This window comes from Eucyclogobius newberryi, unplaced genomic scaffold, assembly GCF_026437365.1.
Source record: "Eucyclogobius newberryi isolate DKJ021-1_F unplaced genomic scaffold, fEucNew1.0.hap1 SCAF_3, whole genome shotgun sequence".
Lineage (NCBI taxonomy): Eukaryota > Metazoa > Chordata > Actinopteri > Gobiiformes > Gobiidae > Eucyclogobius > Eucyclogobius newberryi.
Window position 1 is genome coordinate 5,371,488 of NW_027315945.1, and position 25,484 is coordinate 5,396,971.

Here is a 25,484-nt window from a genome sequence, read left to right on the forward strand (position 1 = left end):
AGGAGAGAGAAACCAGTCTGAAGAGAGAGAACAGTCTGAGGAGAGAGAACAGTCTGAGGAGAGAGAAACCAGTCTGAAGAGAGAGAACAGTCTGAGGAGAGAGAACAGTCTGAGGAGAGAGAACAGTCTGAGGTGAGAGAACAGTCTGAGGTGAGAGAACAGTCTGAGGTGAGAGAACAGTCTGAAGAGAGATAACAGTCTGAGGAGAGAGAACAGTCTGAGGAGAGAGAACAGTCTGAGGAGAGAGAACAGTCTGAGGAGAGAGAACAGTCTGAGGAGAGAGAGAACAGTCTGAAAAGAGAGAACAGTCTGAGGAGAGATAACAGTCTGAGGAGAGAGAACAGTCTGAGGAGAGAGAGAACAGTCTGAAGAGAGAGAGAACAGTCTGAAGAGAGAGAACAGTCTGAGGAGAGAGAGAACAGTCTGAAGAGAGAGAACAGTCTGAGGAGAGAGAACAGAGAGAGAGAACAGTCTGAAGAGAGAGAACAGTCTGAGGAGAGAGAGAACAGTCTGAAGAGAGAGAACAGTCTGAGGAGAGAGAGAACAGTCTGAAGAGAGAGAACAGTCTGAGGAGAGAGAGAACAGTCTGAAGAGAGAGAACAGTCTGAGGAGAGAGAGAACAGTCTGAGGAGAGAGAGAACAGTCTGAAGAGAGAGAACAGTCTGAGGAGAGAGAGAACAGTCTGAAGAGAGAGAACAGTCTGAGGAGAGAGAACAGTCTGAAGAGAGAGAACAGTCTGAAGAGAGAGAACAGTCTGAGGAGAGAGAGAACAGTCTGAAGAGAGAGAACAGTCTGAGGAGAGAGAGAACAGTCTGAAGAGAGAGAACAGTCTGAGGAGAGAGAACAGTCTGAGGAGAGAGAAACCAGTCTGAAGAGAGAGAACAGTCTGAGGAGAGAGAACAGTCTGAGGTGAGAGAACAGTCTGAGGTGAGAGAACAGTCTGAGGTGAGAGAACAGTCTGAAGAGAGATAACAGTCTGAGGAGAGAGAACAGTCTGAGGAGAGAGAACAGTCTGAGGAGAGAGAACAGTCTGAGGAGAGAGAACAGTCTGAGGAGAGAGAGAACAGTCTGAAAAGAGAGAACAGTCTGAGGAGAGATAACAGTCTGAGGAGAGAGAACAGTCTGAGGAGAGAGAGAACAGTCTGAAGAGAGAGAGAACAGTCTGAAGAGAGAGAACAGTCTGAGGAGAGAGAGAACAGTCTGAAGAGAGAGAACAGTCTGAGGAGAGAGAACAGAGAGAGAGAACAGTCTGAAGAGAGAGAACAGTCTGACGAGAGAGAGAACAGTCTGAAGAGAGAGAACAGTCTGAGGAGAGAGAGAACAGTCTGAAGAGAGAGAACAGTCTGAGGAGAGAGAGAACAGTCTGAAGAGAGAGAACAGTCTGAGGAGAGAGAGAACAGTCTGAGGAGAGAGAGAACAGTCTGAAGAGAGAGAACAGTCTGAGGAGAGAGAGAACAGTCTGAAGAGAGAGAACAGTCTGAGGAGAGAGAACAGTCTGAGGTGAGAGAACAGTCTGAGGAGAGAGAACAGTCTGAGGAGAGAGAACAGTCTGAGGAGAGAGAACAGTCTGAAGAGAGAGAACAGTCTGAAGAGAGAGAACAGTCTGAGGAGAGAGAGAACAGTCTGAAGAGAGAGAACAGTCTGAGGAGAGAGAGAACAGTCTGAAGAGAGAGAACAGTCTGAGGAGAGAGAACAGTCTGAGGAGAGAGAAACCAGTCTGAAGAGAGAGAACAGTCTGAGGAGAGAGAACAGTCTGAGGTGAGAGAACAGTCTGAGGAGAGAGAGAACAGTCTGAAGAGAGAGAACAGTCTGAGGAGAGAGAGAACAGTCTGAAGAGAGAGAACAGTCTGAGGAGAGAGAGAACAGTCTGAAGAGAGAGAACAGTCTGAGGAGAGAGAACAGTCTGAGGAGAGAGAAACCAGTCTGAAGAGAGAGAACAGTCTGAGGAGAGAGAACAGTCTGAGGTGAGAGAACAGTCTGAGGAGAGAGAACAGTCTGAGGAGAGAGAACAGTCTGAGGAGAGAGAGAACAGTCTGAAGAGAGAGAACAGTCTGAGGAGAGAGAACAGTCTGAGGAGAGAGAAACCAGTCTGAAGAGAGAGAACAGTCTGAGGAGAGAGAGAACAGTCTGAAGAGAGAGAACAGTCTGAGGAGAGAGAACAGTCTGAGGTGAGAGAACAGTCTGAGGAGAGAGAGAACAGTCTGAAGAGAGAGAACAGTCTGAGGAGAGAGAACAGTCTGAGGAGAGAGAGAACAGTCTGAGGAGAGAGAGAACAGTCTGAAGAGAGAGAACAGTCTGAGGAGAGAGAGAACAGTCTGAAGAGAGAGAACAGTCTGAGGAGAGAGAGAACAGTCTGAAGAGAGAGAACAGTCTGAGGAGAGAGAACAGTCTGAGGAGAGAGAAACCAGTCTGAAGAGAGAGAACAGTCTGAGGAGAGAGAGAACAGTCTGAAGAGAGAGAACAGTCTGAGGAGAGAGAGAACAGTCTGAAGAGAGAGAACAGTCTGAGGAGAGAGAACAGTCTGAGGTGAGAGAACAGTCTGAGGAGAGAGAACAGTCTGAGGAGAGAGAACAGTCTGAGGAGAGAGAGAACAGTCTGAGGAGAGAGAACAGTCTGAGGAGAGAGAACAGTCTGAGGAGAGAGAACAGTCTGAGGAGAGAGAACAGTCTGAGGAGAGAGAAGAGAGAGCAGGCTTCTCACCAGCCACGGAGAGCGAAATGTTCCTGAGACGATGGTGAACAGTCCGCTCACTGTAAACTGGAACACAGAACATCCTTCAGTATTTAATTTAAAAAGATCTAACGTGTTTAATTAACATAATATTTCAACATATTTCATCCTGGTTTACATTGTCTGCTCCTGATGTGAGCCGCTTTGTGTTTAGTCCTGGTTTACATTGTCTGCTCCTGATGTGAGCCGCTTTGTGTTTAGTCCTGGTTTACATTGTCTGCTCCTGATGTGAGCCGCTTTGTGTTTAGTCCTGGTTTACATTGTCTGCTCCTGATGTGAGCCGCTTTGTGTTTAGTCCTGGTTTACATTGTCTGCTCCTGATGTGAGCAGCTTTGTGTTTAGTCCTGGTTTACATTGTCTGCTCCTGATGTGAGCCGCTTTGTGTTTAGTCCTGGTTTACATTGTCTGCTCCTGATGTGAGCCGCTTTGTGTTTAGTCCTGGTTTACATTGTCTGCTCCTGATGTGAGCCGCTTTGTGTTTAGTCCTGGTTTACATTGTCTGCTCCTGATGTGAGCCGCTTTGTGTTTAGTCCTGGTTTACATTGTCTGCTCCTGATGTGAGCAGCTTTGTGTTTAGTCCTGGTTTACATTGTCTGCTCCTGATGTGAGCAGCTTTGTGTTTAGTCCTGGTTTACATTGTCTGCTCCTGATGTGAGCCGCTTTGTGTTTAGTCCTGGTTTACATTGTCTGCTCCTGATGTGAGCAGCTTTGTGTTTAGTCCTGGTTTACATTGTCTGCTCCTGATGTGAGCCGCTTTGTGTTTAGTCCTGGTTTACATTGTCTTCTCCTGATGTGAGCAGCTTTGTGTTTAGTCCTGGTTTACATTGTCTGCTCCTGATGTGAGCAGCTTTGTGTTTAGTCCTGGTTTACATTGTCTGCTCCTGATGTGAGCCGCTTTGTGTTTAGTCCTGGTTTACATTGTCTGCTCCTGATGTGAGCCGCTTTGTGTTTAGTCCTGGTTTACATTGTCTGCTCCTGATGTGAGCAGCTTTGTGTTTAGTCCTGGTTTACATTGTCTGCTCCTGATGTGAGCCGCTTTGTGTTTAGTCCTGGTTTACATTGTCTGCTCCTGATGTGAGCCGCTTTGTGTTTAGTCCTGGTTTACATTGTCTGCTCCTGATGTGAGCAGCTTTGTGTTTAGTCCTGGTTTACATTGTCTGCTCCTGGCTGTAGCCACTCTTCATGTTTGGATACATATTAAAGAAAGTCCCTTCTCACTCTCTGTGGGTGGTCTCATCCCTTTTTCTAAGCTGGGGCCCTCGACCCGAGGCCCCTGGGAGCTTCAGGGTTCATCAGTATCTTTGCTGTTCCTGCACTGCACTTTTCTAGACTGAGATGTCTGACGATTTTCCAGGGATCTGCTGTTGTCATTCTTCCAGTTTGGGGGTCATTCCTCCAGTTTGGGGTTCACTGCCCTGAGTGCTCCCATGACCACGGGCACCGCTTTGGCCTTCACCTTCCACGACTTCTCCAGCTCTTCTCTGAGCCCTTGGTGTTTCTCCAATTTCTCATGTTCCTTTTTCCTGATGTTGCCATCACTTGGTGTTGCCACGTCAACCACAACAGCTTTCCTCCGCTGTTCATCCACCACCACAAGGTCTGGTTGGTTTGTCTTCACCATTCACCATTCATTGGACTCATCTCCAACCTGAGACGTCACTCATCATTTCAGTTCTCCTCACATCCTAGATGCGACTCACCACAGCTCCGAGCCAGTACGCAGCCCACAGCCCTGCCACGTCTCCTGGCCGGACATGAGTTCGCCCAGGACCCAGCCCCACGTTCACCAGACCCACCAGGACCTGCATGACCTGGGCCACAGAACAGGGTCAAACAGGAGTGTACGGAGGACCAGAACATGATGTCACCAGTGTAGAACATCAGAACACCAGGCAAGAACATAAGAACAAAAAAACAGACAATAAAATCAGAACGTCCAACGAGAACATCAGTCCAGAACATCAGTCCAGACCACTAGTTCAGAATATTAGTCCAGAACATGAGAACAACAATCCAGATCATCATACTAAAACATCAGTTGTACAAATTGGACTTACCCCCAAAACTGAAGCAACACACATCTGAATCTCTGCCATTGTCTGTGGAGAATAGAATCCAGCAGAGAACCCAGAGAAGAAGCCCAAGGAGAACCTAAAGGAGAACCCAGAGAAGAAGCCCAAGGAGAACCTAAAGGAGAACCCAGAGAAGAAGCCCAAGGAGAACCTAAAGGAGAACCCAGAGAAGAAGCCCAAGCAGAACCTAAAGGAGAACCCAGAGAGGAAGCACAAGGAGAACCTAAAGGAGAACCCAGAGAAGAAGCCCAAGGAGAACCTAAAGGAGAACCCAGAGAGGAAGCACAAGGAGAACCTAAAGGAGAACCCAGAGAAGAAGCCCAAGGAGAACCTAAAGGAGAACCCAGAGAAGAAGCCCAAGCAGAACCTAAAGGAGAACCCAGAGAAGAAGCCCAAGCAGAACCTAAAGGAGAACCCAGAGAAGAAGCACAAGGAGAACCTAAAGGAGAACCCAGAGAAGAAGCCCAAGGAGAACCCAAAGGAGAACCCAGAGAAGAAGCACAAGGAGAACCTAAAGGAGAACCCAGAGAAGAAGCCCAAGCAGAACCTAAAGGAGAACCCAGAGAAGAAGCACAAGGAGAACCTAAAGGAGAACCCAGAGAAGAAGCCCAAGGAGAACCCAAAGGAGAACCCAGAGAAGAAGCCCAGAGGAGAGCTGTGAGTCCTGGGAGATTACTGGTCCTCAGTTAGTCTTGAGGCTGGTGGACCACGAGGGGAAGGTGACTAGAGTCCACTGCTAGTCCTTAGAGCAGGACAATGGGCTGGAGCAGACTGGAGCCAGAGCACAGGAGCAAACACACAAAAATGCACTTATCTGTGCTCAGAATCACATGGCTTGATTGTAAAAAGACTTGGCTTTTGTCTGTTTTTTTATCCATGTCTACAAAGAAAAATACTTGTGGTAATTCTTTCATGAATATTTAGCTTGGCAACTCTAATAGCAAGAGGTGGTTTGTACTCATTACGAACTTGTAGATTGTACTTTTTTTTACCCCATACGTTTTACTACTTGAGTCATATATTGTATAGTGTAACAGTCTCTTACTTGAGTAAAAGTGTTGATTCAACAACGAAATACATGAGATGCCGGCTCGGATGTTGCCCGGCCAAACAAGGTCTGAATCAGGTGCTGGGGAACCAGAGCACCTTGATGACAAATGGGCCCCTGGAACAAGGCGGAGAAGGCAAGATGTGAGAACAAGGCTCTGTTGGAATGCTACTGCTCCCGTAACCCTAGGCTACATGCAAAGGACGTGGATACATGGAACCCACAATCAAAGCTGACTTGAGATTGACGAGGTGCAACATAAATGCTGTGGCATCGGGTGGACATCGCGCTGAACAAGGCAGCGACTGACCTGAAAAGATAAGATGATCTAATAACAAGAAACATTGGGGCCCAAGAATAAAAATGAATTGCCTTTTGACGAATCTACTAACTCTGGAAAGAGGGGTGAGACAGGGTTGTGCCTGGTCCCACCTCCTGTTTGCTCTGTATTTGGAACCACTGACCACCAGTGGTCCCAACGACTCAATATATTAGACAATCAGAAACAATTCATGGGAAGGAACATAAAATTGCTTGTTATGCAGATGATATCTTACTGTTTCTAACCAAGTCAGATATATCCATACCAAAGGTGATGAATTTCCTGGATGAAAATGGCCCAATGTCTGGATACAAACTGAATGTTCCAAAAACTGAAATTGTATCTTACTGGCAACCCCCATTAACACTTCAAATGACCTACGCATTTAGATGACAAACAGAATCCCTCAAGTATTTAGCTGTGATTCTTCATAAAGAGAAAAACTACACTCCTCTTTTCTCATCTAGAAAGAAAGACCTTGACAAGTGGAACCTCATTTCACATACATTTCTAAGCCAAAGGATTAAAACTCTCGATTTATATTCAGTAATGTACTTGGGCCTCAAACCTCTTGCAAAGGACACAAGGGAAGACTATCTCTGGAATATACTGCTGGTGGCTGGGAAGAAGACTCAAAACGCCCCAACGATACAGGGTGTTTATATATGGATATGTATACCGATATCATTTCTTTTTTTCTCTGATGCCACTCCCCTATTTTCAGCATTTGCTCCTAAAACTTAAAGGCGGTATGGACGATTTTTCGGCGATTTGAGAACGCAGGTGGAAGTGCGCATGCGCACTCCCCCGTGCTCATGCCACTCCCCCGTGCACATGCCACTCCCCCGTGTGGACTGATACAACACACACGTGCGTTTGTTTATTAGCGCAACGGATCGCATCACATCGCTCGTCTCCCGTAGATTTCTGTCCACTTCTGCGTCAGCTCGAACTGTCTTTCTCCGTCTTCATTTTGCCCCGTACACTGAGGGAACTATATTATGATAGATTCATGCGCTTAGGCACGCGGAAACGTGGGGACGAGCCTGACGCGGCTGCAGGTGAGCGGTAGGTGCGTTTTATGATTGATACGTGGCAGGACAAATGAGTTGTTGAGTTTGTGTTTGTTCTATGTCCCGATGAAAAATAAAATAGTAAAAAGAAAAAAAGATCGTGGCAAGAATTGAATGCAAGGCCATCCCGACACCCCTTACAGCGGCTCAGTGAAACGCCCTCAGAAAGTCTCCTTGACGATGTGATTGCTTGGCTGTAAAAGCAACTATGGAAACCATAAAGGCGTGGAGAAATGTAAGCGAACTGACAGAGGCGGAGACAGGTGCAATACCCAAGAGGTACAACCAGATGTCTAAACCTGAATCACTCCAAACTGCCAAACAAATGCTCCAAGCCTCGGCCATCCACCTAAATAAACCGGCTGTTTGCAACTCAGTGTATATGCCAGGGTGATGGAAGCAGAGCAGACCTACCAGGGCTGGAAACTGAAAGGGATAAAGAAAAGGAACAGTATATATGACAAAGAGGCAACACATAACCGCGACTATATATTTGGGCCTCAAAGCTCCTGCCATGGACACAATAGATGGATACCTCTGGAACCTCCTCCTGGTGGCAGGGGAAAAGGCCATTACAAAAAAATGGACAACACAAATTGCACCACCAATCGAGGACTGGACCGACTGGACCGACTGGACCGACTGGACCGACTGGACCGACTGGACCGACTGGACCGGCGATTGGACGTTCGCAAAATGGAAAAAATTACATTTGGACTTGATTTGAAAATGGACAAATTTGACAGAATATGGACAAAATATATACTTTATATATTAAATAGCTTTTTATTTCTTGCACCACTTCTTCAGACATGATTTTTATGTATTTTCAAATGCTCAGGCCAGTTAGGAACAGAAATAAAAACCTACAGTTTCAGCTTCGCAGCCTTTGGAGCAACTATGGGGGAAGTATGGCAGCTTGAGCACTGTCCTCTGCTAAAGACAATATTTCATATTTTATTTGACCTGTGTCTGTTCATTGCTGTTCAAATCCTTCTCTTTCCTCCACTCCTCTCGTGGAGACTCGTGGAGCTGATGCTCCTCATCTCTACTCTGGATGAACTGTCTTTGCTTAGACGAACCTCCTTCTCTCTTTCTGTCCGTGGGAGCAGGATCTCTCCTTCACTGTGCTTCTCCCACAGGTTTCTACTTTTTCCCACAGGGTTTATTGTAGTTTTTCCTGCAGCAGGAGGGTCTAAGAACATCTATGTATTTGCTAAATTCCCGTGAACATTGTTTAATCTACTGCTCTATTTCACTGTTGCCCTTCGAGGTCACTTCTGTTCAGTAAACTGAATTAAATTGCATTTTCTTTATGCTTTGTCCTTTCAATGACATAAACTTTAAATTATAAATTATATGTTATGTCCAGACAGTTTCTTATTTCAATAGTAATTTCCCCCAAATGTTTACTCTTGGGTAATTTCTTGGATGACAGCTTTGTACTTATACTTGAGTAATATTATTTTACTTTTATTTTGCCAATAACAGAGTGAGACGCACACTACTAAATGGACTATGGGTTTTTCTGTAAAGTCAGTTAGGTCTTAAGTCTATGACATCAGGGCTGTTAATAACCTTTATTTTAGTAGTTGACTAGTCAGCAATTATTATTGTGATTAGTCGACTAGTTACAGTAAATGATTATTTCTTGATGTTATTGAAATACATCTTCAACCAGATAAAGGTGAAATATGCTAAGGCTTCAAGACATAGATCATTTCCTAATAAAGTCTAATGATTAAAATTAGAAATGTTTTTCTTTGTTGACATTTTGATTTGATAATGCAATTGTCTTTGTTACAAAGCGTCTTTTGTCTGAGTCTGAAGTTCAGAGAATGAATAACGATTATTAAAATAGTAACCCGTTGTTAGTCTATTTCAATAGTCGATTGTATATTCATATCATATATCCATTGTAAACAAAGACTCTGTGTCATTGCATAAAAATTGCAAATGATGACAAAAAATGAAACTCAGCAACTTTCAAATTGTTAAAGTCAAGAAGAAAAAAGTTCCTCTTGCATTAAACAAGTGAATGAATGAATTGTTACATAAAAGTGCCTCCAAGGCCTCAGTGAGGTGCAGATCATTGGAGGGGTGCAGATGTGTGCTTTTGGGGGGAACTACAGCCCCAGTGATTTGAGTTTGTTGTGTTTATGGCTGTGGGGATTCATTGTGTGGTTCACAGGAAACTGAAATACACTGTAAATGTGGATGGAATCGCGTGAATACCCTTCATCATTATATTAAGACCAACTTGAAAGAATCCTAGCCTTTATCTTTGCATTTTATCTTGAGGAGTCAGCAAATGTATTCTTGCCTGCCAAACATTTACACTTCTGTTCTTATCTTATTTTGGAAATTCTTTTCTAAAGGTAAGTTCTTCAAACCTGAGGGTCAAAGAGTTCAGGAAACACTCTGGACACAATGCAGCATTTTACCCTAGAGTTCTAGTCCTGATAAAATTAAAACAACATGAACTTTTTTTTAAATTATAACTTGCTTTCATGCAATTTACGACACACATAAGACAAAACACAGACATAATGAGTACACCTAGATATTTATTGAGGGGTTAAGTATAAGGAAAAAATAAGATAATCAATTATGACAATTAATAAAAATAAGATCACAGAACACTGACAGTGAGTGTTCAGTGTGCGAATAGAAAGACTTGTTCTGTGCGCCCTCTACTGACCGCAAAGGGGATTAACTATTGACCTTATAAACAAAACCAATAAAAGACAATAGATCTAAATCTCGCAGTGTCCGTCTCAGGGGCTGGAGAGTGAGCAGATGTCTTTTAAACACTGTAAGAGTGGGTATTTGCCTCATGTCGAGCACTTTTCTCGGAAGACGATCCAAACTACTGAATCTGTGACGTCACCATAGCGCGCCGATGAGACCACGCCCTGACCCGGAACAGGAAGTAAACACTGCTCCTCTCAGTCAGCTGACCGCGCTGTCGTCTGTGAAGTGTTTTACTGCAAAAATGTTACGGCCGAAGGCTCTGACGCAGGTCCTGAGTCAGGCCAACACCAACGGAGTCCAGAGCACACTGTGAGTGGTCTTTCCCCGCGCGCTTACGGTGGTCTTTCCCCGCGTGTTTACGGTGGTCTTTCCCCGCGTGTTTACGGTGGTCTTTCTCCGCGTGTTTACGGTGGTCTTTCCCCGCGTGTTTACGGTGGTCTTTCTCCGCGTGTTTACGGTGGTCTTTCCCCGCGTGCTTACGGTGGTCTTTCCCCGGGATCAGCGCGCACACGGCGGCTGTTTCACGGCCAAAACTGCGCCTGTGATCCGCTGCGCTGGCCCCGAGCTGCTGTGTACGTTCCTCCTCCTTTAGTGGTCTCGCTCCCTCAGGTCTCGCTCCTGCAGTCTCGCTCCCTCAGGTCTCGCTCCTGCAGTCTCACTCCTGCAGTCTCACTCCTGCAGTCTCGCTCCCTCAGGTCTCACTCCCTCAGGTCTCGCTCCTGCAGTCTCGCTCCCTCAGGTCTCGCTCCCGCAGTCTCGCTCCCTCAGGTCTCGCTCCCGCAGTCTCGCTCCCTCAGGTCTCGCTCCCTGCAGTCTCGCTCCTGCAGGTCTCGCTCCTGCAGTCTCGCTCCCTCAGGTCTCGCTCCCCCAGGTCTCGCTCCCTCAGGTCTCGCTCCCTCAGGTCTCGCTCCCCCAGGTCTCGCTCCCTCAGGTCTCGCTCCCTCAGGTCTCGCTCCCCCAGGTCTCGCTCCCTCAGGTCTCGCTCCCTCAGGTCTCGCTCCTGCAGTCTCGCTCCCTCAGGTCTCGCTCCTGCAGTCTCGCTCCCTCAGGTCTCGCTCCTGCAGGTCTCGCTCCCTCAGGTCTCGCTCCCTCAGGTCTCGCTCCCCCAGGTCTCGCTCCCTCAGGTCTCGCTCCCTCAGGTCTCGCTCCTGCAGTCTCGCTCCCTCAGGTCTCGCTCCTGCAGTCTCGCTCCCTCAGGTCTCGCTCCTGCAGTCTCGCTCACTCAGGTCTCGCTCCCTGCAGTCTCGCTCCTGCAGTCTCGCTCCCTCAGGTCTCGCTCCCTCAGGTCTCGCTCCCTCAGGTCTCGCTCCCTGCAGTCTCGCTCCCTGCAGTCTCGCTCCTGCAGTCTCGCTCCCTGCAGTCTCGCTCCTGCAGTCTCGCTCCTGCAGGTCTCGCTCCTGCAGTCTCGCTCCCTCAGGTCTCGCTCCCTCAGGTCTCGCTCCCTCAGGTCTCGCTCCCTCAGGTCTCGCTCCCTCAGGTCTCGCTCCCTCAGGTCTCGCTCCCTCAGGTCTCGCTCCTGCAGTCTCGTTCCTGCAGTCTCGCTCCCTCAGGTCTCGCTCCTGCAGTTTCGCTCCCTGCAGTCTCGCTCCTGCAGTCTCGCTCCTGCAGTCTCGCTCCTGCAGGTCTCGCTCCTGCAGGTCTCGCTCCTGCAGGTCTCGCTCCCCGCAGTCTCGCTCCCCGCAGTCTCGCTCCCCGCAGTCTCGCTCCCTCAGGTCTCGCTCCCTGCAGTCTCGCTCCCTGCAGTCTCGCTCCCTCAGGTCTCGCTCCCTGCAGTCTCGCTCCTGCAGGTCTCGCTCCTGCAGGTCTCGCTCCTGCAGGTCTCGCTCCTGCAGGTCTCGCTCCCTCAGGTCTCGCTCCCTCAGGTCTCGCTCCCTCAGGTCTCGCTCCCTGCAGTCTCGCTCCCTGCAGTCTCGCTCCCGCAGGTCTCGCTCCCGCAGTCTCGCTCCCGCAGGTCTCGCTCCCCGCAGGTCTCGCTCCTGCAGTCTCGCTCCCGCAGTCTCGCTCCCTCAGGTCTCGCTCCTGCAGTCTCGCTCCTGCAGTCTCGCTCCCTCAGGTCTCGCTCCCTGCAGTCTCGCTCCCTCAGGTCTCGCTCCCTGCAGTCTCGCTCCCTGCAGTCTCGCTCCCTGCAGTCTCGCTCCCTGCAGTCTCGCTCCCTCAGGTCTCGCTCCCTCAGGTCTCGCTCCCTCAGGTCTCGCTCCTGCAGTCTCGCTCCTGCAGTCTCGCTCCCTCAGGTCTCGCTCCCTGCAGTCTCGCTCCCTCAGGTCTCGCTCCCTGCAGTCTCGCTCCCTGCAGTCTCGCTCCCTCAGGTCTCGCTCCCTCAGGTCTCGCTCCTGCAGTACTTTGCCAGTTTCTTTGTGAACAAAAAGTAAACATCAAAGTAGATATTTTCTTATCATATATAATATCTTAATAATCGCTTCAGGGAAAGACGCTCCTGTCGCCGTCAGAGGGAGAACCTGTCGGCACATCAGCCCTGTCACATTCCAATGGCACTTTCTTTTCGAATGGTGATTTGATTTTATCGATCAAATCAGATTGATAAAATGGTACTTTTTGTAGTTTAATCCCTTAATGGGCCGGCCGCTCCTCATCTGACCAAGTGTGACCTCTTCATGTCCCCGAGCCTGACTCAAACTCTGGCCCTAGACTCTGGAACAAGCGGCCCCTGATGTTCAGACTGGCTTTAGAGTCATGATACATATTTTGTACGGTTTATTTTATTGTTTACAGTATTTTAAAGGGCTCAATAAATGTATTGATTGATGATCTGAACAACGACGTAACAAAATCTGTCCCGTGTTGTGTGGTCAGTCTGCTGAACGGTGAGGGCTCTCTGCTGGCCTACTCTGGCTACGGAGACACGGACGCCAGAGTGACCGCCGCCATCGCCAGCAACATCTGGGCCGCCTACGACAAGAACGGGCACCAGGCCTTCAACGAGGACAAGCTCAAGTTCATCCTGATGGACTGTATGGTGAGTGGGCCAGTTCATCCTGATGGGCCGCATGGTGAGTGGTCCAGTCTATCCTGATGGACCGCGTGGTGAGTGGGCCAGTTCATCCTGATGGACTGTATGGTGAGTGGGCCAGTTCATCCTGATGGACTGTATGGTGAGTGGGCCAGTTCATCCTGATGGACTGTATGGTGAGTGGGCCAGTTCATCCTGATGGGCCGCGTGGTGAGTGGTCCAGTCTATCCTGATGGACCGCGTGGTGAGTGGTCCAGTTCATCCTGATGGGCCGCATGGTGAGTGGGCCAGTTCATCCTGATGGACTGTATGGTGAGTGGGCCAGTTCATCCTGATGGACTGTATGGTGAGTGGGCCAGTTCATCCTGATGGACTGTATGGTGAGTGGGCCAGTTCATCCTGATGGGCCGCATGGTGAGTGGGCCAGTTCATCCTGATGGGCCGCATGGTGAGTGGGCCAGTTCATCCTGATGGACTGTATGGTGAGTGGGCCAGTTCATCCTGATGGACTGTATGGTGAGTGGGCCAGTTCATCCTGATGGACTGTATGGTGAGTGGGCCAGTTCATCCTGATGGGCCGCATGGTGAGTGGGCCAGTTCATCCTGATGGGCCGCATGGCGAGTGGGCCAGTTCATCCTGATGGGCCGCGTGGTGAGTGGGCCAGTTCATCCTGATGGACCGCGTGGTGAGTGGTCCAGTCTATCCTGATGGACCGCGTGGTGAGTGGGCCAGTCTATCCTGATGGACCGCGTGGTGAGTGGGCCAGTTCATCCTGATGGACCGCGTGGTGAGTGGGCCAGTTCATCCTGATGGACCGCGTGGTGAGTGGGCCAGTTCATCCTGATGGGCCGCGTGGTGAGTGGGCCAGTTCATCCTGATGGACCGCGTGGTGAGTGGGCCAGTTCATCCTGATGGGCCGCGTGGTGAGTGGGCCAGTTCATCCTGATGGACCGCGTGGTGAGTGGTCCAGTCTATCCTGATGGACCGCGTGGTGAGTGGGCCAGTTCATCCTGATGGACCGCGTGGTGAGTGGTCCAGTCTATCCTGATGGACTGTATGGTGAGTGGTCCAGTCTATCCTGATGGACCGCGTGGTGAGTGGGCCAGTCTATCCTGATGGACCGCGTGGTGAGTGGGCCAGTTCATCCTGATGGACCGCGTGGTGAGTGGTCCAGTCTATCCTGATGGACCGCGTGGTGAGTGGTCCAGTCTATCCTGATGGACCGCGTGGTGAGTGGTCCAGTCTATCCTGATGGACCGCGTGGTGAGTGGGCCAGTTCATTATAATGAGACAAAACCAATAAATTAGAATATTACAGTTCAATACAATGTTCTTTTATGTGAAGTCGGTCTAATATAATATTATACACATTTCAACATTTCATTTTGAGAAGGCCGTGGCTGCAGAGCTACAGCGCGGTCAAATGGCCCTGTAGTTTCAGGAACCGCGGCACTGCCATATACCTCATGACTAACCCTGACCCTGACCTTAACCCTAACCCTGACATTAACCCTAACCCTAACCTTAACTCGGCGCGGTCAAATAGCGCAGCAGTTTCAGGAGCCGCGGCACAAAATAACATGGCAGTTTCGGCCGCAGCTCTGTAGACACTCCCTTTTGAGAAATGATCTAGGTCAGTGTTGCCCACACATTTTGGGCTGGCAAATACCTTTTAGATTCAGCAGAGCCAGAAGATCTACCTGTATATACATGATATACATTATATACATGATGTGTTATGTTGTTGGCCCTCAGCCACAGGAGTTGAATATGGCCCTCAGGAAAACATGCTGCCCAACCCTAATCTAGTGACGTGAATAACCCTAATAACAACAACGTGGAATTAAAATGTGGGCTAGAAATATGCTTTATACCGGTCATACTGGGATTGTAGTTAAGAACACGCCTCCAGTTAAACCCAGTTAAACAACCGCAGATTATTTCAAAAGATCAAATCTAGTGTCAACAACTCAATATCAGTTTAATCATTTACATTTTCTTTTGGCTCATGTCAACAACAAAGGACAAAAACAGGGAGGATTTTGCACAACCGCTCTCCTCCTCCTCTCCACTTCCTCTCCTTTCTTTATATCTGTCCCTCTGTAGCATGAGCAGTGAGTGTTGTTCCCTTTGCTGTCCACAGGAGGGCAGAGTAGCGATTACGCAGGTGGCCAACCTTCTGCTGTGTATGTACGCCAAGGAGACGGTGGGCTTCGGCATGCTCAAGGCCAAGGTACAGCCACACATTCTGTCTGTAACTACACTCCTCCTGCTGCGCCGGCTGTAGGACCAGATTACAGCTCCGGACACATTCAGAACACAGCGACGCATGTCTGTCCCGTTCACATGCACCGCTCCTCATTCCCCTCCATGTGCCTTTCACACCGGCTCACAAACACTTTACCTGTTTCACTGAGTTCATCCAAATTGCCTCGTCAGTCGCAGGTCGCAAACAGCAGCTCCATTTCCCGAGCTCAGTCGCTTTTACAACTAAAACAGGCAACAGTTCCCCCGAGGCAGAGTTCCCCCGAGGCAGAGTTCCCCCGAGGCAGAGTTCCCCCGAGGCAGAGTTCCCCCGAGGCAGAGTTCCCCCGAGGCAGAGTTCCCCCGAGGCAGAGTTCCCCCGAGGCAGAGTTCCCCCGAGGCAGAGTTCCCCCGAGGCAGAGTTCCCCCGAGGCAGAGTTCCCCCGAGGCAGAGTTCCCCCGAGGCAGAGTTCCCCCGAGGCAGGTGTGCAGTCTGTGAAGCTGCCTGAGCCTCACCACTGGAGCAGTCCTCGTCTTTAGGCCGGGATGGCTGATTTTTAGGCCCTTTTAGCCCTTTTAGGTTTTGGGAACCAGGGGCAGCCACAGAGCTTGGTTCATGATTAGTCGTCGGAGCGAATGGCATGTGGATGTTCAGCTCCTCCGTCTCTGACACACAGGGGCATTGAAGGTGGCACATTACATGGGATGTGTTCTAGTTAGTAAAGCTGAATGTGGCTCTAAAAAAAGAAATTGACCTGTCAAAACCATGGCGCCTGCAAGTGTCCTGGCAAAAAGATAATGACCTGCCTCTGCCGCGCCCTGAGAAGGCTTGAGGAAGTCTGTGTGTTGTAATGTGTCCTGACTTCATGAAATTAAAGCTTTCTATCTTTCTAACCAAGTGAATGCCAATTTTTTTCCCCAACAAACTGTGGCCTTGCTTTGTCACGAGCCCCACTGGTCTTGTGAGTACTTCCTGTCTCTGCTGTTGGGGCAAGATTAGACTCTATTTATAGGCAAAGCAGTAATTCTAGTCTGACACAATAGCCTTACACGCCTTAAACCTGTTCATTTAATACGCATATGATGAAAATATGCTTAAGAACAATGCTCATTTTACTGCCCCATCTCCAGATATTGTAGGCTTATTACAGAACGTTTTCATGTCTTCTGTCATAGTGCTGATTGTATTGTGTTGTTCTGTGTTTGTCCAGGCGGAGGCGCTGGTGCTGTACCTGGAGGAACCCTTAAACCAAGTGGCAGCTTCATGAAGAAAAGTGCTCTTGTCTTGTCTGGAGATATTTAGTTTAAAGTTGTGTGTAAATAACATGTGTGTTTTCTATGTTAACAATAAAATGTGTTTGATTCACACTTGAGACTGGAAGAGGAAACTGCTTCTTGGATACTTTGACTTTTACTACTATACATTTGAGAACAGGTTTCTGTAGTTCTACTTCCTACTGGTCTAAAAAGTACTTTAGCTTCAATGGCTGAAGGTTTATATTTTTAGCACGTTCAAGTCTCAGCTCTGAACAAACGTCTATAATGACATGAAGAAAAAAAGAAACCATTTAGTTGCTTTGATTAACCAAAATTTACCTATTTAACATAACTCCATTTGTACCTTATTTGACCCATTAGTAGCTCTAAAACTATGTAAAAAATAATTGCTAAATGATTTTTGATGGTGTAATGCAATACCTTTATTTAAATGCCTGTAGATTATTTTGGTGCTTTTAACTAGTAATTTTTTCATCCTGTATCTTTACTTTTTCTGATGTAATTTTATTTTCTTTAGTTCTTCCACCACTGTAAACAATAACAATAAAACAATTCAGCTGAATACATATAAGGCTGACCATAAATACAAATACAAATTATAGTATTTATTTGGCCACGTATCATCGCCATAGAAAAAATATAAATCCATTTCATACTAAATCATTTTATCCTGTTTATTATTAACATGAAATACACGCGTTGAATATGATGTAGATATTGTAATGAAAAGTATTCAAACCAAAGGAGACAAAAATAAAACCAGGACAATAGATGTGTGTGAAGCTTCAGCGGCGCCACATCACCTGTTGCACGGCTCTTGTGACGTCACGACTGACAGTATCACCAGCCAATGAGCTTTGCAGCTGGGACAGGTGTCGCTCTGCTATTGCCCAGTAGGAACAAAGCACGGGGCGGTTCCGGGAGCAGGACACACGGAGAGTCCGCGGCTCAACTCGAGGGCCCAATCTGAGATGTTTGAAGCGGCCTCGTCACTTTTCCGTAGCTGTTGATGTGTTGTGGGTCACTTTGGTCACTTTGGTCCAGCCCGGAAGTACAAACGGAACATTTGGGCGCGCGGTTACGACACAAGGGCGCAAGATGACGGGCCGAGAGGAAGAATACGATTACCTGTTCAAGGGTGAGTGCGTGCGCTTCTATTTCCTTTGTGCGTAACTGCGCCAGAGAGGGAGGGGCGAGGGACAAGTGCGGGGTATGTGGGACAGGTGAGGGGTATGTGGGACAGGTGAGGGGTATGTGGGACAGGTGAGGGGAATGTGGGACAGGTGCGGTGAGGGGTATGGGGGACAGGTGCGGGGTATGGGGGACAGGTGCGGGGTATGGGGGACAGGTGCGGGGTATGGGGGACAGGTGCAGGGTATGGGGACAGGTGCGGTGCAGTACCTGTCAGTATCTGGTGGGACCACCAAAATTTCCTTTGAAGTTCCATCCCAAACATGCTCAATGTCATTGTTGTGCCGTTCACCTCATGTTGTTGTACACAATTCCTGGAATCGGAAAGCATCCCGTGTGTCACCCGTGTGTCACCCGAGGTTTAGATCTCTACGGGATGTAAACTGGCTTTGCTGTCCCTTCAGTGGTGCTGATCGGAGACTCTGGCGTGGGAAAGAGTAACTTACTGTCCCGATTCACCCGAAACGAGTTCAACCTGGAGAGCAAGAGCACCATCGGGGTGGAGTTTGCCACACGCAGCATCCAGGTGGAGGGCAAGACTGTCAAGGCCCAGATCTGGGACACGGCCGGTCAGGAGCGCTACCGAGCCATCACCTCAGCGTGAGTATGACCAGTCCACCAACCCACAACTACCCCGTAGCAACCCACAACTACCCCGTAGCAACCCACAACTACCCCGTAGCAACCCACAACTACCCCGTAACAACCCACAACTACCCCATAACAACCCACAACTACCCCGTAACAACCCACATCTACCCCGTAACAGCCCACAACCACCCCGTAATAACCCACAACTACCCCATAATAACCCACAACTACCCCGTAATAACCCACAACTACCCCATAATAACCCACAACTACCCCGTAACAACCCACAACTACCCCGTAACAGCCCACAACCACCCCGTAGCAACCCACAACTACCCCGTAACAACCCACAACTACCCCGTAACAACCCACAACTACCCCGTAACAGCCCACAACCACCCCGTAGCAACCCACAACTACCCCGTAACAACCCACAACTACCCCGTAACAGCCCACAACCACCCCGTAGCAACCCACAACTACCCCGTAACAACCCACAACTACCCCGTAATAACCCACAACTACCCCATAACAACCCACAACTACCCCGTAGCAACCCACAACTACCCCGTAACAACCCACAACTACCCCGTAACAGCCCACAACCACCCCGTAATAACCCACAACTACCCCATAACAACCCACAACTACCCCGTAACAACCCACAACTACCCCATAACAACCCACAACTACCCCATAATAACCCACGACTACCCCGTAATAACCCACAACTACCCCGTAATAACCCACAACTACCCCGTAATAACCCACAACTACCCCGTAATAACCCACGACTACCCCGTAATAACCCACGACTACCCCATAACAACCCACGACCACCCCGTAACAACCCACGACCACCCCATAACAACCCACGACCATCCCATAACCCACGACTACCCCATAACCCACAACTACCCCCGTAACAACCCACGACTACCCCGTAACAGCCCACAACCACCCCGTAATAACCCACAACTACCCCATAATAACCCACAACTACCCCGTAACAACCCACGACTACCCCATAACCCACGACTACCCCATAATAACCCACGACCACAAAAACTTACCCATGTAGCTTTCATAAATGAACTATTAAACCAAAGCTCAACATGGCACTGCCCTCTCTCCATTGGGTTGTTTTTGGGGCAACTTGCAACTGTTCCTCAACCAATGCTAATCCAACTCACCTGGGTTAGTCCTGGTTTAGACCTGATTTAATTCTGGGTTAGTCCTGGTTCAGACCTGGTTGGTTCTAGTCTAGTCCTAGTTTAATTCTGGTTCAGTCCTGGATGGGAAACTTTGCAAAGCGTTTTGTATGTTATGTCACACACAAATAATCTATCAGCAGTATTTATTTTTATTTATTTGATTGAAACAGTGTTGGAGATATTGTGCGCACGTGTAGTTCGAGGCGTGTCGTGCACCTCTGGCCCAGAGGCCTAAACTCAAGTGTAATACAACCATGTGGTAGCATTTCACGAACCAAGTGCAAGAACGTGGTCCCCCATGTGGACAGCAGCATGTGTGATGACAATACTCTCTCTCTTCCACACTTACACTTTGATTTGAAATAAATAAGTCTTATTTTGTTTAGTTTTTGTGCCGAAGTAAACTTGTGTGGTGTGCCATTTTTACACTGATTTAATTGTCACTGTATCCGAGACCAAATTATATAAAAATACAAATCCAAAGTCCAAATAATAGGGTAATCTCAGTATTAAAGTGTATTTCTTATCATTGTTTGCATTAAAATCATATATTATTGGACTGGAATGTTGTTTGAACCTATTTTTCCAAACAATGTCTTTAATCCTGTGGCTGTTTGTTACCATGGGCCTCTTCTCCAAGTCACACCGACTCTGTGTAAAGAAAGAGTCAATTAAAAGTGAGTAAGAGACTCTTTGACTCCATCTAGTGGTTATTTGTATGTAGGCTACTGCAGATAATGTCTATTTTAATAAACGGTTAAAAAAACAGTCGTGAAAAGTAATAGCAGTCGCATGAGTTAATGTAAAGTGTGTTAATCCGATGTGTTAATCCCAATGAAAGTTGTGAAATCCTCAAACTGGAAAATGCAGTCGTGCCGGACGGTCCTCGGGTGTTTTAAAACCCTCTTCTGTGGGTCTGGTGGCTGAAGCCTGGCGACCCTGCCGACAGGTGAACACACTGGAGCTACAACTGGCCGTGTCGTTTAAAAAGGGTGCTGTTGCAGGTACTACCGCGGAGCCGTGGGGGCGCTGTTGGTCTATGACATCGCTAAACACCTGACATACGAGAACGCCGAGCGCTGGCTGAAGGAGCTGCAGGACCACGCCGACTCCAACATCGTCATCATGTTGGTGGGCAACAAGAGCGACCTGCGCCACCTCCGGGCCGTGCCCACCGACCAGGCCAAGGCCTTTGCAGGTAACGCACACTCCTGCCTCATCGCAACAAGGTCCCGGCCCTTATTTCAAAACCATGCAGCTTGGAGCAGGTTAATCCTCCAGCTAGGTATTTCTGGCTAAACGTACTTCAGGCTTAAGCTGGAGATGGAGCTAGTTTCAGCCCAGGATGAAAGACCAGATCAAAATAATTGAAATCGTGCTGGTCTCATGCCCATTTCACGCTCAGCTGTCCTGTCCAATAAAGACTACGGAGCAACAAGCATCAGAGCTGGTTTTTCATGATCCCACTTCTCCAGAGAGGAGCCGGAGCGTGCATCGACAGGAGTTGTAACGTGGATGTTTTCAGTTTGTTCTGATTCCGGGTTTTGGACATTATCTGAACCCGCTTTGCTCAGATTGGCATTCTCGCCAAAGATAACGAGGAGAAAACGTTAGACTGCAGCCCTTAGGACAGCAGGGCACGACTGGAGTCGATTCCCAAATAAATACTTCACTTTGGAGATAGTAAAACACACACTGTTGGAGTGTGAATATAAAGGCACCTTGACCCCGTCTGAAGTACTTTTTGCTGATGCGTGAAATACAGTTCCACTTTATTATTGTTGTAAAAAGTGTTTCTTTAAACGTTTTTGAAAGCTAAAATAACCTTGACCCTTAACTGGTTCCGACCAGGTTTGTACCCGAGTGCTTGTTACTACGGCAACTCAATGCCAACTATGGTTAACCATGTTGGTGGAACAGAAATGACAATAATCTGAGCCTGGATTGGCCATCATAACACACATCTATTAAACAGAAATGACCCATTGTTGCTGCCTACATGTCACACTCTATAATGTATTAGCTCCTATGGTTCTATTATGACCTGAATAATCACAATGATCAGAGCTTCTCTGTGTGGAGTGCTCCCGTTTAGGGGGGCACAGAGGTGTGGCTGGGGAAATGAAAGAAACACCCAGCACCAACAGAGAGTTCATCTGTATGAGAGGAGCAGCCTGACCTCTGAGGGCCCCTGACTCTGAGGGGCCCGAGCTCACAGACGTTTGTCTCGGATGGACAGTCTAAACTCCGCTAACTGACCGTATGACAATCTAAACTTGATCTGAATAATGTGCATGTTTACATCTGATTTGATCCCATGTGATCCGCTGTGACACAGAAGTAACACCAGTGCCTTTTCCCCTTCAAGTGCCTCATTTGTTGCGGCAAAGCACCAGTTTTCCCGTCTCACTGGACAGAGGACAGAGATGGGGGAGGACAGAGATGGGGGAGGACGGAGATGGGGGAGGACGGAGATGGGGGAGGACGGAGATGGGGGAGGACGGAGATGGGGGAGGACGGAGATGAGGGCGGACGGAGATGGGGGAGCACGGAGATGAGGGCGGACGGAGATGGGGGAGCACGGAGATGGGGGAGCACGGAGATGGGGGAGGACGGAGATGGGGGAGCACGGAGATGAGGGCGGACGGAGATGGGGGAGCACGGAGATGGGGGAGCACGGAGATGAGGGCGGACGGAGATGGGGGAGCACGGAGATGGGGGAGCACGGAGATGGGGGAGCACGGAGATGGGGGAGGACGGAGATGGGGGAGCACGGAGATGAGGGCGGACGGAGATGGGGGAGCACGGAGATGGGGGAGCACGGAGATGGGGGAGGAGGGAGATGGGGGAGGAGGGAGATGGGGGAGGAGGGAGATGGGGGAGGAGAGCTGCAGAGGGAAGGTAAGAGCAGAGCACTCAGAGGCTCGCATAAGTGCAGAGTAATGAGGCTCAGTGTTGTGCCACTTCATCGTTTCATTTCCATTTGAACACGCTGGACTGCCATGGGCTCATGTCCATCCATTGTCCCTCACTCTCACACCGGCACACTATTGTAGATGTTTGTGGTGGCAGGGGAAACCAAAGGCCCTGGAGGAAACATGCAAACTCCACACAGAAAGGCCCCGTGCCACCCAGGTGTTGAACCCAGGACCTTCTTGCTGTGAGGGGGCATGGATACTTTTGTTATTCCATAAAGGAGGCGCAGCAGAAAGCTTGAGAAGCTCTAGATTATCTGAAGAGTCTTGACATTCCTTACACGTCTTTATCTCTCTGTGATTACCTCTTTTTCTGGTTTGGTGATGGATCTGCTGTAGTTTACTGTTCTCTATGGTCAGCTTTTGATTGGAGTATTTGATTCAAACTGGTCATGATTAAGATAACTGTGTTCTTTTCCAGAGACAAATGGCTTGTCTTTCTTGGAGACGTCTGCCTTAGACTCGTCCAACGTGGAGCTGGCCTTTCAGACCATCCTCACAGGTAAATCTACAAACTGTACCTGTGCATGGTCAACAGAGGGCGCTAGAGCACTGCAAATAAGCAAGAGAGCTTTCCTTTGAATCAGGACAATCAAACTGGAATTTATATTTCAAAAAGTGCTTTATAAATATTGGCTAAAATGTTAGGCTTTTTATGACTCTCTGAAAATAATAATGTTTGATTCAATTCACTTTATTTTTGTATAAATGTGCAATTATGTAATATTATTGTCACATCATAACTGATGTGCATTTTATATGGATTTAGCAGTATGGTTGCTTAGTAACAGTTGTAGAATTACCTCTTCCTTTATCATACTTGCTGCCCATGTCCAACCAGGAAATACCATTATATTATTATTTGTGTACTACAAAAGTGGTCAAACAGGGGACAAGTGGGCAAAATCTGAAATATAATTGTGTTCACTACGTTTTAGTGAAAAGTGTAGTCTCTCCCTCTCTATCTCTATCTCTATCTCTATCTCTATCTCTCAGAGACTGACTTTTCATTAGGGGAATTGAGCCTTCACTTATGCTGCTCCCTCAGCTTGGAACACCTTTGAAATTGAGGTTATTTGAACCGGTTTCACTGAAGGCTTTTCCCTCAAAGAAGAGTGAGTCTCCTGTGAAAATTGTCTGCTTTGTCTTTGTAAATGTTTTAATTTTTTGGCGCCAAATCTGAGTCTCATTTCCTGTGGGCGTGGACATGTCAATCATAGGACGCACCACTGCACACCTGCAGCCTCGTTCTGGCTCGTCCCCAGCACAGCAGCACGTTTCCCTGGCTGCGCATGCCTGCTTGAGATGCCGGTGTGTGTTAGCGAGATCCTTCAGTGTAAAGTACAAAAATGATGACTGTGTTCGAGCTCAAAAGAGACGGAAATGTGCGGGGACGAGCGATTCATTCCTTTAAATGTGTAAATAAGGTCTCGATCTGAATGGGTTTACATGGTAAAATAAAAGTTAGTTAAATAAATGTATTTCATTTTCCAAGATGAAAACTTATTAAGGGTGAACTGAAGCACAGTGAAAATATATCGGCACACAAATCGTACTAATATTTACACATTATTTTAAGTTTAACCTTAAATTGTGTGTACATCGTGAGTCTATTTTAATCTTATGTTGTCGTTGTGTTACATCGAATCACCAAAGCAACATCCTATGTTTGTGATTCTGACATTTAAGTTACTTTTAAATTGTGACATGTTTAGAATTGAGCAAAAACCTCTAGGTGAGACCAGTTTGATCCTCAAATCCCATTTAAAGTCTATGACAAGTACATTTCCCCAAAACAAATATTTCAGATTTTGCCTATTTATCCCCTGTTTGACCATTTTTGTAGTTTAGAAGTTTAGAGGTTTCACCACTCACTCTGATGCGTCTCGTTGCAGCCATTTTCCGCATCGTGTCCCAGAGGCAGATGTCCGGGCGCAGCGACTCGGACTTTGCTCCAAACTCCAACGTGGTGCCCATCTCTGTGGAGCCCACTCAGAGCCCGGGCAAGAGCTCCTGCTGCCAGCAACACTGACCACACGGACCACTGACCACACAGACCACTGACCCTCCAGAGCCAGGGCAACACTGACCGCACAGACCACTGACCACACAGACCACTGACCCTCCAGAGCCAGGGCAACACTGACCACTGACCCTCCAGAGCCAGGGCAATACTGACCACTGACCCTCCAGAGCCAGGGCAATACTGACCACTGACCCTCCAGAGCCAGGGCAACACTGACCACTGAACTTCCAGAGCCAGGGCAACACTGACCACTGACCCTCCAGAGTCAGGGCAATACTGACCACTGACCCTCCAGAGTCAGGGCAACACTGACCACTGACCCTCCAGAGCCAGGGCAACACTGACCACTGACCCTCCAGAGCCAGGGCAACACTGACCACTGACCCTCCAGAGTCAGGGCAATACTGACCACTGACCCTCCAGAGCCAGGGCAACACTGACCACTGACCCTCCAGAGCCAGGGCAATACTGACCACTGACCCTCCAGAGCCAGGGCAACACTGACCACTGACCCTCCAGAGCCAGGGCAACACTGACCACTGACCCTCCAGAGTCAGGGCAACACTGACCACTGACCCTCCAGAGTCAGGGCAACACTGACCACTGACCCTCCAGAGCCAGGGCAATACTGACCACTGACACATTTGTCTTGTTCCTTTTACTTTCACGTCATGTTTTACAACTTTAAAGAACATTTACTGAAACCACAGACTTTCTCTCTGTCCGGATTTCCCTCATCGGGATTTGTGTGAGCACTCCATCTACTGGCAGCAGAAGGAATTACAAGGGGAAATGAACAAAAGCTAGCTTACCCTGACATGCTAACGTAGGGCGCAGTTGTAATGAAGGTGATTTGAGGCTGAAACGCTCAGGAGTCGATGATTTATGGACTTACAAACAGGACAGGACCTGTGACATCACTGATCTGTATTTTGTGAGACTCCAACTCTTAAACAGGATTAAAGAAACAAGAACATGGTTAAAATTTCAAAAAAGT

General features: G+C 48.3%; 3 protein-coding genes across 4 annotated transcripts in view; all 3 read left to right on the forward strand.

Moving 5' to 3' along the window:
- The window catches only part of LOC140374501 (vitelline membrane outer layer protein 1 homolog), a 321,142-nt gene extending 308,371 nt beyond the window's left edge, over positions 1–12,771 (forward strand). Inside the window, exon 4 of the mRNA XM_072461426.1 lies at positions 12,760–12,771. Within this exon, the coding sequence (XP_072317527.1) occupies positions 12,760–12,762 (3 nt within the window). The 3' untranslated portion in view covers positions 12,763–12,771. The remainder of the gene's footprint in view (positions 1–12,759) is intronic.
- Positions 10,168–16,585, forward strand: lamtor2 (late endosomal/lysosomal adaptor, MAPK and MTOR activator 2). The gene is made up of 4 exons (XM_072461427.1): positions 10,168–10,308; positions 12,811–12,973; positions 15,112–15,201; positions 16,424–16,585. Exons 1-4 carry the CDS (start codon positions 10,241–10,243, stop codon positions 16,478–16,480), a joined length of 378 nt encoding a protein of 125 aa, XP_072317528.1. The 5' UTR covers positions 10,168–10,240; the 3' UTR covers positions 16,481–16,585.
- Positions 16,586–17,395: 810 nt separating this feature from the next.
- Positions 17,396–24,697, forward strand: rab11al (RAB11a, member RAS oncogene family, like). Of its 2 annotated transcripts, XM_072460733.1 has the most exons (6): positions 17,396–17,628; positions 18,086–18,281; positions 20,491–20,684; positions 22,883–22,963; positions 24,357–24,487; positions 24,561–24,695. In XM_072460733.1, the coding sequence occupies exons 1-6, from the start codon at positions 17,589–17,591 to the stop codon at positions 24,564–24,566; spliced, it is 648 nt and encodes a 215-aa protein (XP_072316834.1). In that variant the 5' UTR covers positions 17,396–17,588; the 3' UTR covers positions 24,567–24,695. The 2 variants fall into 2 exon arrangements, with proteins under 2 accessions (XP_072316834.1, XP_072316833.1); XM_072460732.1 differs by having other exon boundaries at positions 17,397–17,628; positions 24,357–24,697.
- Positions 24,698–25,484: the final 787 nt, after the last annotated feature.

What these genes read in the sequence shown, in the direction of transcription:
- lamtor2 (XM_072461427.1), top strand. Translation starts at nt 10,241, where the DNA reads ATGTTACGGCCGAAGGCTCTGACGCAGGTCCTGAGTCAGGCCAACACC. An exon ending in AACGGAGTCCAGAGCACACT is followed by an intron (nt 10,309 to 12,810) that starts GTGAGTGGTCTT and finishes TTGTGTGGTCAG; the next exon opens with TCTGCTGAACGGTGAGGGCT. An exon ending in TCATCCTGATGGACTGTATG is followed by an intron (nt 12,974 to 15,111) that starts GTGAGTGGGCCA and finishes TGCTGTCCACAG; the next exon opens with GAGGGCAGAGTAGCGATTAC.
- rab11al (XM_072460733.1), top strand. Translation starts at nt 17,589, where the DNA reads ATGACGGGCCGAGAGGAAGAATACGATTACCTGTTCAAGG. An exon ending in TACCGAGCCATCACCTCAGC is followed by an intron (nt 18,282 to 20,490) that starts GTGAGTATGACC and finishes GTGCTGTTGCAG; the next exon opens with GTACTACCGCGGAGCCGTGG. An exon ending in CCAGGCCAAGGCCTTTGCAG is followed by an intron (nt 20,685 to 22,882) that starts GTAACGCACACT and finishes GTTCTTTTCCAG; the next exon opens with AGACAAATGGCTTGTCTTTC.